Source organism: Trichoderma aggressivum (genome assembly GCF_033847375.1).
Source record: "Trichoderma aggressivum f. europaeum strain CBS 100526 chromosome Unknown scaffold_019, whole genome shotgun sequence".
NCBI classification, from domain to species: Eukaryota; Fungi; Ascomycota; class Sordariomycetes; order Hypocreales; family Hypocreaceae; genus Trichoderma; species Trichoderma aggressivum.
Window position 1 is genome coordinate 499,073 of NW_026946385.1, and position 12,612 is coordinate 511,684.

At 47.4% G+C, this 12,612-nt stretch overlaps 6 protein-coding genes across 6 annotated transcripts; 2 read left to right on the top strand and 4 right to left on the bottom strand.

Moving 5' to 3' along the window:
- Positions 1-84: 84 nt before the first annotated feature.
- Triagg1_5522 (uncharacterized protein) lies at positions 85-1,377 on the bottom strand (the record flags this gene model as incomplete). Its single annotated transcript, XM_062900046.1, has 1 exon — positions 85-1,377. The coding sequence occupies one exon, from the start codon at positions 1,375-1,377 to the stop codon at positions 85-87; it is 1,293 nt and encodes a 430-aa protein (XP_062755643.1).
- A 1,097-nt stretch (positions 1,378-2,474) lies between these two features.
- Positions 2,475-3,560, top strand: Triagg1_5523 (uncharacterized protein; the record flags this gene model as incomplete). The annotated part of the gene is made up of 1 exon (XM_062900047.1): positions 2,475-3,560. One exon carries the CDS (start codon positions 2,475-2,477, stop codon positions 3,558-3,560), a length of 1,086 nt encoding a protein of 361 aa, XP_062755644.1.
- Positions 3,561-3,788: 228 nt separating this feature from the next.
- Positions 3,789-5,491, bottom strand: Triagg1_5524 (uncharacterized protein; the record flags this gene model as incomplete). The annotated part of the gene is made up of 3 exons (XM_062900048.1): positions 3,789-4,622; positions 4,690-5,146; positions 5,217-5,491. 3 exons carry the CDS (start codon positions 5,489-5,491, stop codon positions 3,789-3,791), a joined length of 1,566 nt encoding a protein of 521 aa, XP_062755645.1.
- A 400-nt stretch (positions 5,492-5,891) lies between these two features.
- Positions 5,892-6,671, bottom strand: Triagg1_5525 (uncharacterized protein; the record flags this gene model as incomplete). The annotated part of the gene is made up of 1 exon (XM_062900049.1): positions 5,892-6,671. The coding sequence occupies one exon, from the start codon at positions 6,669-6,671 to the stop codon at positions 5,892-5,894; it is 780 nt and encodes a 259-aa protein (XP_062755646.1).
- A 776-nt stretch (positions 6,672-7,447) lies between these two features.
- Positions 7,448-9,554, top strand: Triagg1_5526 (uncharacterized protein; the record flags this gene model as incomplete). Its single annotated transcript, XM_062900050.1, has 6 exons — positions 7,448-7,489; positions 7,536-7,775; positions 7,829-8,075; positions 8,135-8,928; positions 9,212-9,390; positions 9,497-9,554. The coding sequence occupies 6 exons, from the start codon at positions 7,448-7,450 to the stop codon at positions 9,552-9,554; spliced, it is 1,560 nt and encodes a 519-aa protein (XP_062755647.1).
- Positions 9,555-10,132: 578 nt separating this feature from the next.
- On the bottom strand, positions 10,133-10,762 carry Triagg1_5527 (uncharacterized protein; the record flags this gene model as incomplete). Its single annotated transcript, XM_062900051.1, has 4 exons — positions 10,133-10,368; positions 10,440-10,496; positions 10,554-10,633; positions 10,692-10,762. 4 exons carry the CDS (start codon positions 10,760-10,762, stop codon positions 10,133-10,135), a joined length of 444 nt encoding a protein of 147 aa, XP_062755648.1.
- Positions 10,763-12,612: the final 1,850 nt, after the last annotated feature.

Sequence of the window (12,612 nt, forward strand, 5' to 3'; positions counted from 1 at the left end):
ACACATGGTCAAACACCGTAAGTACTTGGATATGATGGTATATATGCCGCCGTTCCTCCAACTTCATCTTTTTCCCCTCTCAGTTCATCCATCGTGCCTTGCGTACGTCGTAAACTGCTTGTCCGCCTTCAGCCTATTCATGGCCTCCTTTTCAAGACACACTGCCACGGCGATCTCGCCATCACCCTTTCGAGGCATGAAATACACAAAGCTCTGTAGAGGCGTGAACCATGGCCGGCGAACAGCCTCTGGTTTCCCTAGTCCTAAATTGAAATCCAAGGCGTAGCTGTTCGTTTTGGCCCACGAACTCACTATCACGTCGACTGAAAAGTCCAGCGATGAGGCGGGCGAGACATGCGACTTGTCAGCTTGGCTGTTCAAGTAGGTGGCCAAGGCACGTGTGTGGAAAGGGAGGATCGTGGTCTCGGGTTCCAAGGCAGCTCGCAACCTTGATGCTACCTCACCCAGCGGCAATGCGGCGAGTTCTCGTAGCGCGTACGTTGCGTACGTCATGTTTTGTACCATACCAGTGTATGTCACCGGCACATTCACATATGAACGGACGTCAATAGCTCGCGCAAAGGTCGTCTCTATGTCGGGTGGCAAGCGATCGGCGCGCGCGCGCATGATGCTCTGCCAGATAAATGCGCTCAGCGCGTCATCAGTAGATATGAAACTGGAACCACTGGGGAGGGTCATGGCAGCAGTTGACTTCAAAGTTGCCAACGATGTGGGACGAAAGGTAAAACTTGCCCAGAGAGTCTGAGCTGGCTCTCTTTCGTCCTTGTCAAGAGCATGACGAGATGGACCAGTTGGAGTAGCCAGATGACGAGCAAGCTCGGGGCCAAGCTGGTAGTTATCGAGGATAGGGATGAGGTTTTGACGTTGGAGGTTGCCAGAGAACAGCTCGTCCGCGGTGAAGGATTCATCATAGCAGGCCTTAGACAGGAGATGCATAATCTGTCCTTGCCCCATGATGTCCATGGTCTGATGCTGGCCTAAGAATGTGATTACCAAGCCCCCGACGATGAAATTTGCCTGTAGAAGAAACACAGGTGAACCATGGTCGCGTCCGATGACGGCATCGACTGCGGGAAAGGTACTGCGAGGCGCAACAACGGATTCGTTCAGCATTCTCATTGGGAAGTTGGCTTCTCTCAGTTCCATCATGGTTGGAGCTGAGGTATCCGTTCTGAGGTCTTTCACTACCAAGCAGGGGATTTCCTGCAGCTCCTTAATCTTGAATACCCCGGAATTTCCAGTCTCTTCATCTTCAACGACGACCTGGCCCGCTATCCATGGAAAGTTGGCCGTTAGCCGCTGGAGGCCAGATTTTAGTGTACTGACGATGGTGGACTGAGCAACACCATCGGGCATCGCAAAGCACAGACATATTTGCGTATGGATGTTGAGCCTTGGCTGCTGCCCAAAAATGTCTAGGCAAAAATCCATTTTCCTGGGTGAGGAATTTTAGTCTTAGCAATTAATGGCAGCGGTCATGGAGGAACAAGACTTTGCGCAAGCACCACTATTCATGTTCCGCATGAAATCAGTTGACCCTCCTACTGCAGTGATGAAGGGACATTACCATTACCATGACGCTAGTGATTTGAATATATACATCCAATCTCGAGACCTTGCAAGAATGCATGAACTGGATGCGGCGGAATATACGGACTGATTAATTCAGATATGTCAAACGGACCTGTAAAGGTGTTACACACGCCGATTGGAGGAGCATGTACAAAGGCGTGAATGCCTGGGGAGCAGCAAGATTACTAACAAGGCAAGATGTTACAAAGGACCAGTCGATGATCCTTCAAAACGAGCGCTACTGTCCTAAGGGCAACCTCAAACAACAAGGGGTGTGTTGTGGGCGAAGATCCAAGCCTGCATCCATCAAGGGATGGACTAGACTAGTTGGCTAGACTCGTGCATATGTGGATGGGGCCACAGATGTGACAGACACTTGCATAGTAAGGAGTCTATGCCGGGAAAGAGATTGCAGTCGCGACCTTTTATATGCGCGCAAACTTGCTCAGCCCATTCCTGTCGCTCCGCTCCGAGTACAACTTTCGCCAATAGGGTTAGGAGAGTAAGTTGACTGCCGCGTGTGGAATGGAAAGGGTCTAGAACTACAGAGTGAGTATACACCATCAATCGTGGAATCCTGTGCACTTTCTCGTGATGGTCTGAATCGCACATTCCAGCAACCAGGGGTTATCAGAAAACCTGCGCAGCTGAGCAGCTGTGAATGCCCAAGCCCCCATGTCTACTGTCTCTGCAACAAGTGCAGTGCGCGATCATGGATGATGTTCAAAGTGTAGCAGCTGACATACGAGTATGTAAACTCTTTACTTCCGTTCAAAGTGCCGTTCTAAGGAATCATACTGTATCAGACGTACATGAATCACATTGCATCAACAACTGGTTCAGACATACCCAATCACTATCTTGGATACGACACTGCTGCAATGCAACGAAAAGTGTCCATCGTCGGTGCTGGTCCATCCGGCTTCGCCCTTGTGGCTGATCTCCAAAGCCGCGGGATAGAGGTACTGGTCTATTCACACCCTGACCATTTTCGATATGCCAACGAGGTCATAGACAAAGGCCTATTGACAGTACGGGGAAAGATTGAGGGTTCTATGCCCGTGTGTATTACCTCGGATATGGGTGACATCATTGAATTCTCCACGACTATCGTGATCACGGTTCCATCTACTGGACACGAGACAGTTTTGCAGCAATTGAGAAGATTTCCTCTGCAACATCACACTGTTATCTGCATACCGGGCAACTTATTCTCTCTCATTGCTGGTATCGAGATCGGATGCGTCCTAGAGACCAATCTATCTCCATATTCCTGTCGGATGGAAAAAGATGTCGTAACGATTCTGGGAAAAAAGAATCTCATCTTCATTGCGGCACTTCAAAGTCCTCCAAGTCAAGCAGTATACGACGTGGTACAAGAGATTATACCAGTGGAGCTTTGCTGGTGCAGCAGTGTCCTCGAAGTTTGCCTGTTAAATGTGAACGGCGTCTTTCATCCATTGATGATGCTGATGAACGCAGGTCGCATTGAAGACACTGGTGGCGACTTTTTTCTCTATCGAGATGGCCTCACGAGCTCCGTTGCTAAGGCCATGACTGTGGTCGATCAAGTGAGGATGCAAATAGGCAACGCACTTGGCCACAGCATGAAAAGTGCGTTGACAGTGTCCAACGAGTGCTATGGCCACGATTTTTTGGACCTAGTGGATTTGGCAAGGAATTCAGGGCCACACAAGGGACTGAAGGCTCCATCCGACCTTCAAAATCGAAATATCTCAGAGGATGTTCCTGATCTGCTTGTTTGCTGGCACAGCCTTGCCGAGAAGCTTGGAATAGATGCGTCACCTATCAAGGCCATTATCGTTCTTGCCCAAATGACTACTGGTGTCGATTATTTCCAGTCTGGGAGAAGCCTTCGGAAGCTTCATCTGGAGGACATCTCCCGGAGAGAGCTAATTGCAAGATTCACGGCTCAACCGGACAACTTCATTGTCAGCCGATTGTAACTGGCAAGTCTAGAGAAAAGTAGATTTCGCATTGGATAACGGCACAACACGTGGTTAGCAACTTGGTGATGGATCGGATCGCTGACCAAATCCATGAGCATCCTGTGTTGTTATGATTGGAGTGGTCAACATGTGTATTTTGGCAGATAGATACCGCATTACAATACATGTTACAGTCAATTTACTACGTGTCTTGTCTATCATTAAATGGCCTCCGTTCTCAAGGTTTTACAGCCTTAATTTGGGCAGCTGTGTTTTCCGAATCTTCTCACCATACACAACCAAGATCCAGAGAAGTGGCGCAAGAGCAAGCGCGATGAAAGCCAGCAGGGAGTTTCCCCATCCCCATCCCAATGCCTTGTACAAGTCCAGGCCGCTGAGAGGAATAAGCGCCCCTGCAAGACCCCTTAGCGCCGCATTTGCCCCGTTGACACTGGCAGAATGATCCTCGAATGTGTCGATGAGATAGGTTTGGACAGCTGTAAAGATGAGAATGTAACCGAACCCTGTCAAGGCTGTTCCAACTTGAGGAACGACCCAATGAACATGTTTTTCAACTCCCCACCCATACACAAATATCCCAAGTGAAAAGCTAAAGGCTCCAGGTACTGTCACTAGGAAGGATAGCCGGTCCTCCGGCGTAATCATGCTTCCAGCGCGTGCCCGTTTCACCAATGTCTTGTCGCTGAAGTACCCCAGATAAGCAAGACCTGACAAAGTCCCAATGCCACAGGCAATGAACACCAGCCCAGAATAAAAGGTGGAAAAGCCGTAAGCCTCTTTGAATATAATTGAGAATGTCGAGAAGAATATATAGATGATGCTGTAAAGCACGCAGATGTAGACGCAGCTAGCCGTGACAATTGGACAAAGGATTAGCATTTTGGAGGGTCGCATGATGCTTCGTATGACAAGCTCCTGAAGGCCCAGATCGGAGGCGAGTCTGGACCGGTAGTTGAGGTTTCCGGTCTCTTTCCTGCGTCGTCTTGCCTTCCTTTCCAGGAGCACTGGAGGGTATGTCTCTCTTAAGATGGTTAGAGCGACAACCGTGACAAGGCCGGCCTAATGACGATGGTTAGGTAACTTGATGAGCGTTTTTGACTCAGTCGGCAGCTTAGCGGTGGCTTACTATGATTGCGATAATCCAGAAGATCCATCTCCACCCGAGAATCTCTGCCACATAACCACCGATGATGGGGCCTACCATTGGGCCAATAACGGTGCCTACAGCCCAGAGCGACACGGCCTTTCCTCTTTTCTCTCGAGGCATAATATCCGCAATACTTGCCGGGCCTATCGCTATTGTGGCCCCGCCTGCGAACCCAGATAGAAACCGAAAGCCAAGGAGCATTGCTGCATTGTGTGAGAGGGCACACATGATGGTGAACACGACGAAAAGCACATTCGTAACGTTGTAGACAATAACACGGCCATACAGCTCACTTAGTGGAGGGAGAAGCAGTGGTCCGACAGCGAAGCCTAGCAGAAATATTGACAAGACAAAGGTCGGAAATGTTGTTGAGCTGGAGTGAAAATCCGCCGATATAAGCTCTACCGCCGGCGCAACAACCGATGACGCGAGCGGCCTGCTGAGAATTAGCAGATGCTTCGAGCCGTACCTTGAGTAGTTTGGCCATTGGAGGCTCTCAATCTTACACCAGGAAACTCATGACGGAAACCGTCAGAATGTTGGCCCATTTCTTTGTCGCGGGCCAATTCACAGGATTTTCGGGATCTTCATCATCTGGCTCGTCCCACCAAACCGAGAGCGAGGTGCATGATCCAGCCCGTTGGTTGAAATTCTTCGGATTTGGGCTTGTTGAAGGATTGACAGGGTATGTAGCTCTCATTGATTCGAAATCGGTTCCGGTATCATTACCCGTCTGCTCTAAGTCTTGCGAATGCCGTTTCGGAGTGCGCGAAGATGACATTTTGCCCTCCCCTTCAACATGGTCTCAACATTTAACAGATAGCTTGGCTCCAGAGCAACTGGGTCTCACTTACAACAGCCTGTGTATAATCCCTTCTTAAATAACAAGAATATCACTCACGGGGAACTATGCTAAGAAAGGTTACACGTCTGGCGGTCAATAAGATTCGCCCATGTCATGTCACAGGTAGTATGCCGGATGCTCACTCCCAGCCACGGTCGAAGTGACATCGCGTATGCAGTACAAGGCGGCCTAGCATGGCTAATTCTGACATGGCTCAACATAAAAGGAGAAACGTGACAAGAGGTACCGGTACCAGAATCTGATACAAACAAACAAAGCTCAATTCTATGGGACAAATCCTAAGGCAGTACAGTACAGTGCCACATCACTACGCGGCTTAGGCTTTAACCGCCACAGTCACCAAGAGATCGATATCCATATGGATTCCATCTGCCACAAGAAGTTTGTTCCATTCCGATTTCATTTCCTCCCTTGCACGTGGACGGAGCTCCAGAGGAATGCTGCCATACGTCTTTCCGGAGGAGCTTGCATCCAACCAGTCAATCATTTCATCGGCGTCCTTGGTTGACTTTGTGATCTTGTTGACGACAAAAGTTCTCTCTGAGAATCCAGCAGCGTTCAAAAGCCCTTCGAGCTCGCGTTGCTTGAGAAACTTGGGTGGACTCTCTTCCGGATACTTTCGATATGGCTCTCTGGATAGCACATCGGCTTTGATCTTCTCCTGGGAGCTGAGCGTATCGCCTGATCCGCCTGAAATGCCAAGCAGCCCTCCCGGTTTCAGCAGGCGACCAAATTCCTTCAGTGCTGCGGGTTGATCTTGAACCCAATGCAATGTAGAGTTCACGTAGACTGCATCAAAACTCCCCGTAGAAAACTGCGATAGGTCTTCGGCTTGGCCTTCCGAGAATGATAAGTTTGGCTTCTGAATCTTCTGCGCAATCAAAATGCGTTCTGTGCTGGGATCAATGCCCACAACGCTGCCGTTGTCTCCGACAATTTGTGCGATGTGAACTGTGAGATTTCCAGGTCCGCATCCGACATCGAGAACTCTCATGCCTGGGGCAAGATTGAGTCTTTCGAGGAGAAACAGGCCGGTGCCGTACTGGGTGTTGTTAACCCGGGTGTATTCCGTCGCCAGCTCCGCCGTGTCCCCCATTTTCAGTATTGATGCCAGTGTAAATCTTAGGGATAAGCTGCCAGGGACAATGAGATGATTTGGAACACTCTCTCGAGGATAACACGAGTGAGTATCTACACCATATTATAAAGACCATAGCGGCGGAAAACAGAACTGAGACAAGGTCCACGCTGAGCCAATTCATTCATTCCATATGCCCACCAACCAAACTACGCAACCCGCTACCATCTGGATCCTAGCCTGCAACTGAGGCTACAAGGATGCGAGAGTGCTCCATACGGTGCACAGAAATAGCGTTCACCTGCGGGGGTGTGGTTGCATCCGCGTCGGAAGTGAACCAGAACCCACCAAGAGCTATTTTGAGCTCTTTATTTTTTCCTTTTATTTTCCTCCGGTTATTTTTTTCCTGCAATGCGACTGCATCACGCTCCTAGCACCATTCAAACATCCCGGGTTAGCACGCCCCCACCATCACTACCACTACGGGAACTACTGTATGTACGCGCGTAGAAATGAGAGAATAACGGACTCGAAACGGGACTGTTTATATTCTCTCAGTCTCCTTGCTTCAAAAACTCACTTGGTTGAGTGGGCGAGGGCTTGTTAGTCGCACTTATGAATCTCGAGGCAACCGTGTGTGCGCATAGATTTCACCATACGATGAAACTAATCTCTACACCTTGAATATCTCAACCTTATCTTTAAAACGTGTTCCCAGCCCACGATCAGTAATAAATTGGCAACGGCCTTGAGCAAAAAGCCAGGCTCACCCCATTTCCATCATGCTGATTCAAATGCTCTCTGTGACCTCGGTTGCCTCTACATTTTCTGTCCTAGTGAGTAACTTTGACTAACTCCGCAACCTCTGCTTATTCTCTGCAGTTCATCATTGGCCTCGTTATTCGTATTTTACAAAATAGAATCTTTCACCCGCTACGCTCAGTGCCTGGGCCTTGGTTCAACAGCCTATCAGAGCTGCCTGCCGCAATAGCCCTTGTAAAGGGAGATCAGCACCTTTACTACAGGTCTCTGCATGAAAAATATGGCTTAGTCGTGCGAGTTTCTCCAAATGAGCTGAGTTTTATAACAACAGAGGCTCGAGAAGAGATCTATGGGTTTCGCGTAAGCGCTTTAACCTGGACATTATAATTCTTTACTGACTCGAGACTGTGAAGAAAGGCGGCCTTCTTATGGAGAAGAGCCCTATATTTCTTGGGGCCGTAGGAAACGTCAATGGGGAGACTGGTGTGAGCCTAGCGCTGAACAAACAACATACTCGGCAACGCAAGGCTTTGGGGTACTTGTTCTCTAACAGCGCATTGGCCAAACTGGAAAATATTCTTAAAATTCATGTTCAGAAACTCATATCCGTGCTCGAAAAAGGGGCATCTGAGAAGCAGGCAGTGAATGTCTCAGACTGGTGTATGAATCCGCATGTTAAAATATTCTACGCTTGTTGCATCCGTTGACAACGGCCACAGACACATACCTTGCATTTGATATAATGGGCGATCTGTGCTTCGCAGAGCCGTTTGGGTGCTTGGATCAGGCTTCAGCGACGGACTGGTCAACTTCTGTCATCAACGTTTTCGTCGCGGCCACTTGGACACAGGGCATTCGCCGAATATCTGGGGTTGGCACCTGGCTTGAGCGACTCATGACATGGCTTCTGGTCCCTGCGAAGGCTGCCTCGTGGCGATCGATCCATTTAGACAATTCCTGCGAGAAAACAGTTCGTCGCCTGCAAGACCCTAACAGGGAGCATACAGATTTCATGTATCACATTCTGAACAGCGAATCCAAAAGCCTGTTATCCAAAACTGAAATCCAGTTGAACATGGCCTTATTTATTAGTGCTGGAACTGACACAACGGCGACGGCTCTAGTCGGGTGGACATACTACATTTGCACTCACCCCGACGTATACAAGCGACTTACAACGGAAATTAGAAATGCTTTTACAGCCAACGTTGACATCAATTGGGACAACGTTAGAAGATTGACGTACCTCGAAGCTACGCTGAACGAGGCTCTGCGTCTTTTCCCACCATCACCTGCAAGTCAGCAGCGCATAGTCCCTCCGGGTGGCGCAACCATTGCCGGATATTGTGTCCCTGCAGGAACCACAGTGGCCGTACCTCCATGGGTATCAACACACTCGCCTGTTAACTTCCGTGATCCTGATACCTTCAAACCAGAGAGGTGGCTAGGAGAGGACGCAGAGTTCTTAGAGGACCACCTGAACGCATCGCTACCGTTCGGAACAGGACCCAGGGTATGCATTGGGAAGAACCTAGCATATCTTGAAATGAGGCTTATTGCATCCACAATATTGTGGAACTTTGATATTGAGCTTGACCGAGAAGATTATGAAGCGGTGAATCGGCAATGGGGTTTGAGTGGTCAAATGGCGCCTATGAAGGTGTATCATTCAATGACAAAGCTACCACTTTGGATCAGACTGAGGCGAGTAAATCCATGAGCCTTCATTCGTGAGAAGAGTGGAAGCAACGTTTACATGCCGAGTTGCACGTTGGCTGAACTGTGGAGATAATTAGACAAAGAATAGCGGTGGTGGGGAGGCTGCAAATACTGTCAGCGATGAGTACTTGAAACATTATTGGCAAACACAATGGTTTTCATCTGAATACCTCTTCATGAACGACAGTATCGACTCAGGTCGAATTCACCATCGAGCTGACTTTAGCCGGCAACACATTCTCGCAGAAAGAAGCTGGTGAGTCTGCAAAGCAACAGCTAAACATGTTTCTTCATTTAGCGAGGAGTTTCCGCCCTATCTAGCTCCAATAAATTACCAATTCTACTGTCAATGACATCTGTAGTGTGCACAACGTGACAGACACCTTGAGCAATTTTGCTCTTCTGTTTGTTGCCAAATGAGGCGCGTGAATCTAGGAAGTGCTGCAAACTTGACATCAGACCAGTTGCTCTTTACCTTCGTCTTATTATCTTTCTGGTTTGCTTTAGTACTCTCATATTGTACCAGTCGATTTATGTACCGATTGTGATCCCAGCTTCCACATTCAGCTTATGTTTCATGAACCCAAACTTCAATGAAAAGCTTATTGGTCTTAACTGCCTAGGATATAAGTAAGCTGAAGTCTTACATGAGGTGAAGATATTGACGATTAACTCTAGTACTATAAATGTAGCATCAGAAGGTTGCCAGTGTAATGCTAGGGTTGAAGAGAAACCTTATCTGTCTGGTTTTCCTATATAAAGCTAGATTAGTAAAGATGTGTTATATCTTAAACTACTTCTGTCAAAAGCCCGGTTTTAATGTCAAAAACAAATCCTCTGGCTGATTCTTTCAACTCTTTGCGGATATATGGTGATTTTCGCACAACCTCCAAGTCGTGTCTTATTCCCTCTTCCATACTAAGATGCACCACGGTCAGCTTTTATGTTCTGATGACAGACATTGACAAACATAAGGGATCGGTTACAAAGATGAAAGACTAGGGAACACACTTGGAGAAAAGAGCAATCGGAAATGCTGCCAGCTCTTCTTGACTAGTACTGGGGAGATTCTCCTTCAGGTACTCATAGACTCCATCTGCCGTCAAACTTGTGACGCCACAATTAGTGTGGTGAACAATCACGAGCTCCTTGAATTGGAACTCGCTGTCTAGAGTAGCGATATCCACGATGCTGATCTCGACTTGGCCGCCTAAATTTCTAATTGCGGCAATTTCTGTAAATGTGCAACTCAGCATCATGTATCGAGGAAGCATGGCGAAGACCAAGAACAATCGTGAAACTCACCACCTCTTTTCCCCTGCAAGAATTGCTGAGGATCGCATCGCGGGTCAGAACAGGCAACTGCAGAGGATTAGTCCAAGCGTAAATTTTAGATCTGGATGTGAAAAATGCACGCACCGACAATGGTGGATGGCGAAGTCCATTCCAGCAACTCGCCCAAGTCAGGCCAAGGTTTATGTACAGTGGCCGCATAGTCTCTATACGCGACGTGAGATAATTACCTAAGTGAATAGTATATGATTTAAGGAGTAATACTTGTTGCGCTGGAGCAGCTCGTCGACTGTCGGACGATATGCTGGTGTATAGTTGGCAGGCTTGGGATCCATATTGCCAAAGTGATGATTCGATAGGTCAGATAAAGCTTATCTCTCGAATCAGTTATATCGTAATAGAAATCTCCAAGGATCACGACTCTAAAAGGGGTTTTTCTTTTTAATGAGCGCAGAGGTCTTTCGGTAGGGTGAGGGCGCAACCGGTCGTTATATATCTATTACCAAAACCATAAAATGTGTATAGATTTTGCTTGTGCAATTATTAGGTACGTCTTTGTTGTCCTAGAGTACAGTCATGGTCGCTTTCCATAGATTATCTCACACTCTTGATAATGTTCTTAGCTTTATTACGGGATACTCCGAGTCGTGTCGGAAGCTATATGGTGTTCCTGAATTGCTTTGTAATTACACACTCCCTGCTTCCAAGCTATACCTCTAGCAATCGGCTCTCCCACATCACCATTTCACTCTGATTGCTAATAACCACTATTAGATCTAATAGTCTAATTATTTTAGTAGTAAAATTGATCAAGGTGCATGCCAGCTTGAGTTAGCGGTTCTTTGTGGATACTCTATGAGAAACCAAATCCTCCAAGTAATGACGTGCGGCAGATGAAATCTATTATGCCTCGTCAATATTCCGTACTTACCTGTCTGTGATCTTTTGCCCATGTAGTCTGCCTTTGTCATCCTTAGGAACTCCTCCAGAATACGTGCCAACACAAGATATCATGTTCTCCGAGCAGACCCGGTTCGGTTGGCTTGGCCACCTAAGTTTTGCTCATCTGTCTATGTTCACGGATATCATTAGGCTCAGATAATGCTCGGAGGTATGACACATCGGCGAGGCTAGTTTGGAACGCATACCCGTCCAAAGATGCACTTAGTTCATCATCCGTCTCCTCCAACCACCTAGTGGTGGCACATGGACCAAAAACATTGATACAATTGAACTTACATGCCGAGATTTTCTAAATGCATCAAATTACTCTTTGTATTTCCACAAGACCAAGAGTATACCAAGACCGGTGCCTGAAGCATTAGAATTAGTTTTGGATTCCAGATGGGGAGCTGGCCGCGCTACCTTTTGTCAAATTTCGATAGAACCCGATGAATTCCTATTTCTCACTCCTCTCGCTTACTTGTATTTGTACTAATCCATATTTGATACGAGGGAATGACAAAGCTTTTGTATGGTAGCTTCTCGCGTACAAGTAGTTATGACATAATTATATCCGAATCTATGCGGGGATCAATGTAAGCGTCGAGCCCCATGACTAGCTATCATGTACATAATGCAAGGGTCCTCAGAGTTACTGTGCAAACGAATGATGGTAAATATAGAAATATTATAATATTATATCCCGACCGTTGTGTTCTCAACACTCATTAATGCAATCCAGTCGCACCCCAATATGGTGTCTTCGATGCGGTATACATTACAGCCTTTGCTCTCTCTTCCACCGCTTGAATGAAGCTTCTGGGATCACATCCAAGAAAAGAAAAACCTGATTAGAACCCATATTATGATGAGTCTTTTTTTTTAAGAAAAAACAACCGCCTAGTATCTGAGGGTAGATAAGGAATAATACTGCCGACGCGGCAGGAAAGAATATAGATCCAGCACCCTCGTGGACGCCTTTTAAAGACCCGAATCACGTACAGAGCAGTGAGATCAAGGATGTACTTGTGAATTCGAGCCCGGAAGAGAACAGCCTATCAATATCCATTGCAACCCCTCCTGGAGCGTAAAGTGGTTGTTGACATCACTGTCGAGAGGCAAACTAGGAGGAGGAGCTGGCGACCTTTCAACTGAGAATCAGTTGTCTGATAAGTCATGAAATAGGACCGTAAGGTCAATATCCCCGCTCGTATAGCCCAACTAGAAACGTAGAAACCCGTTT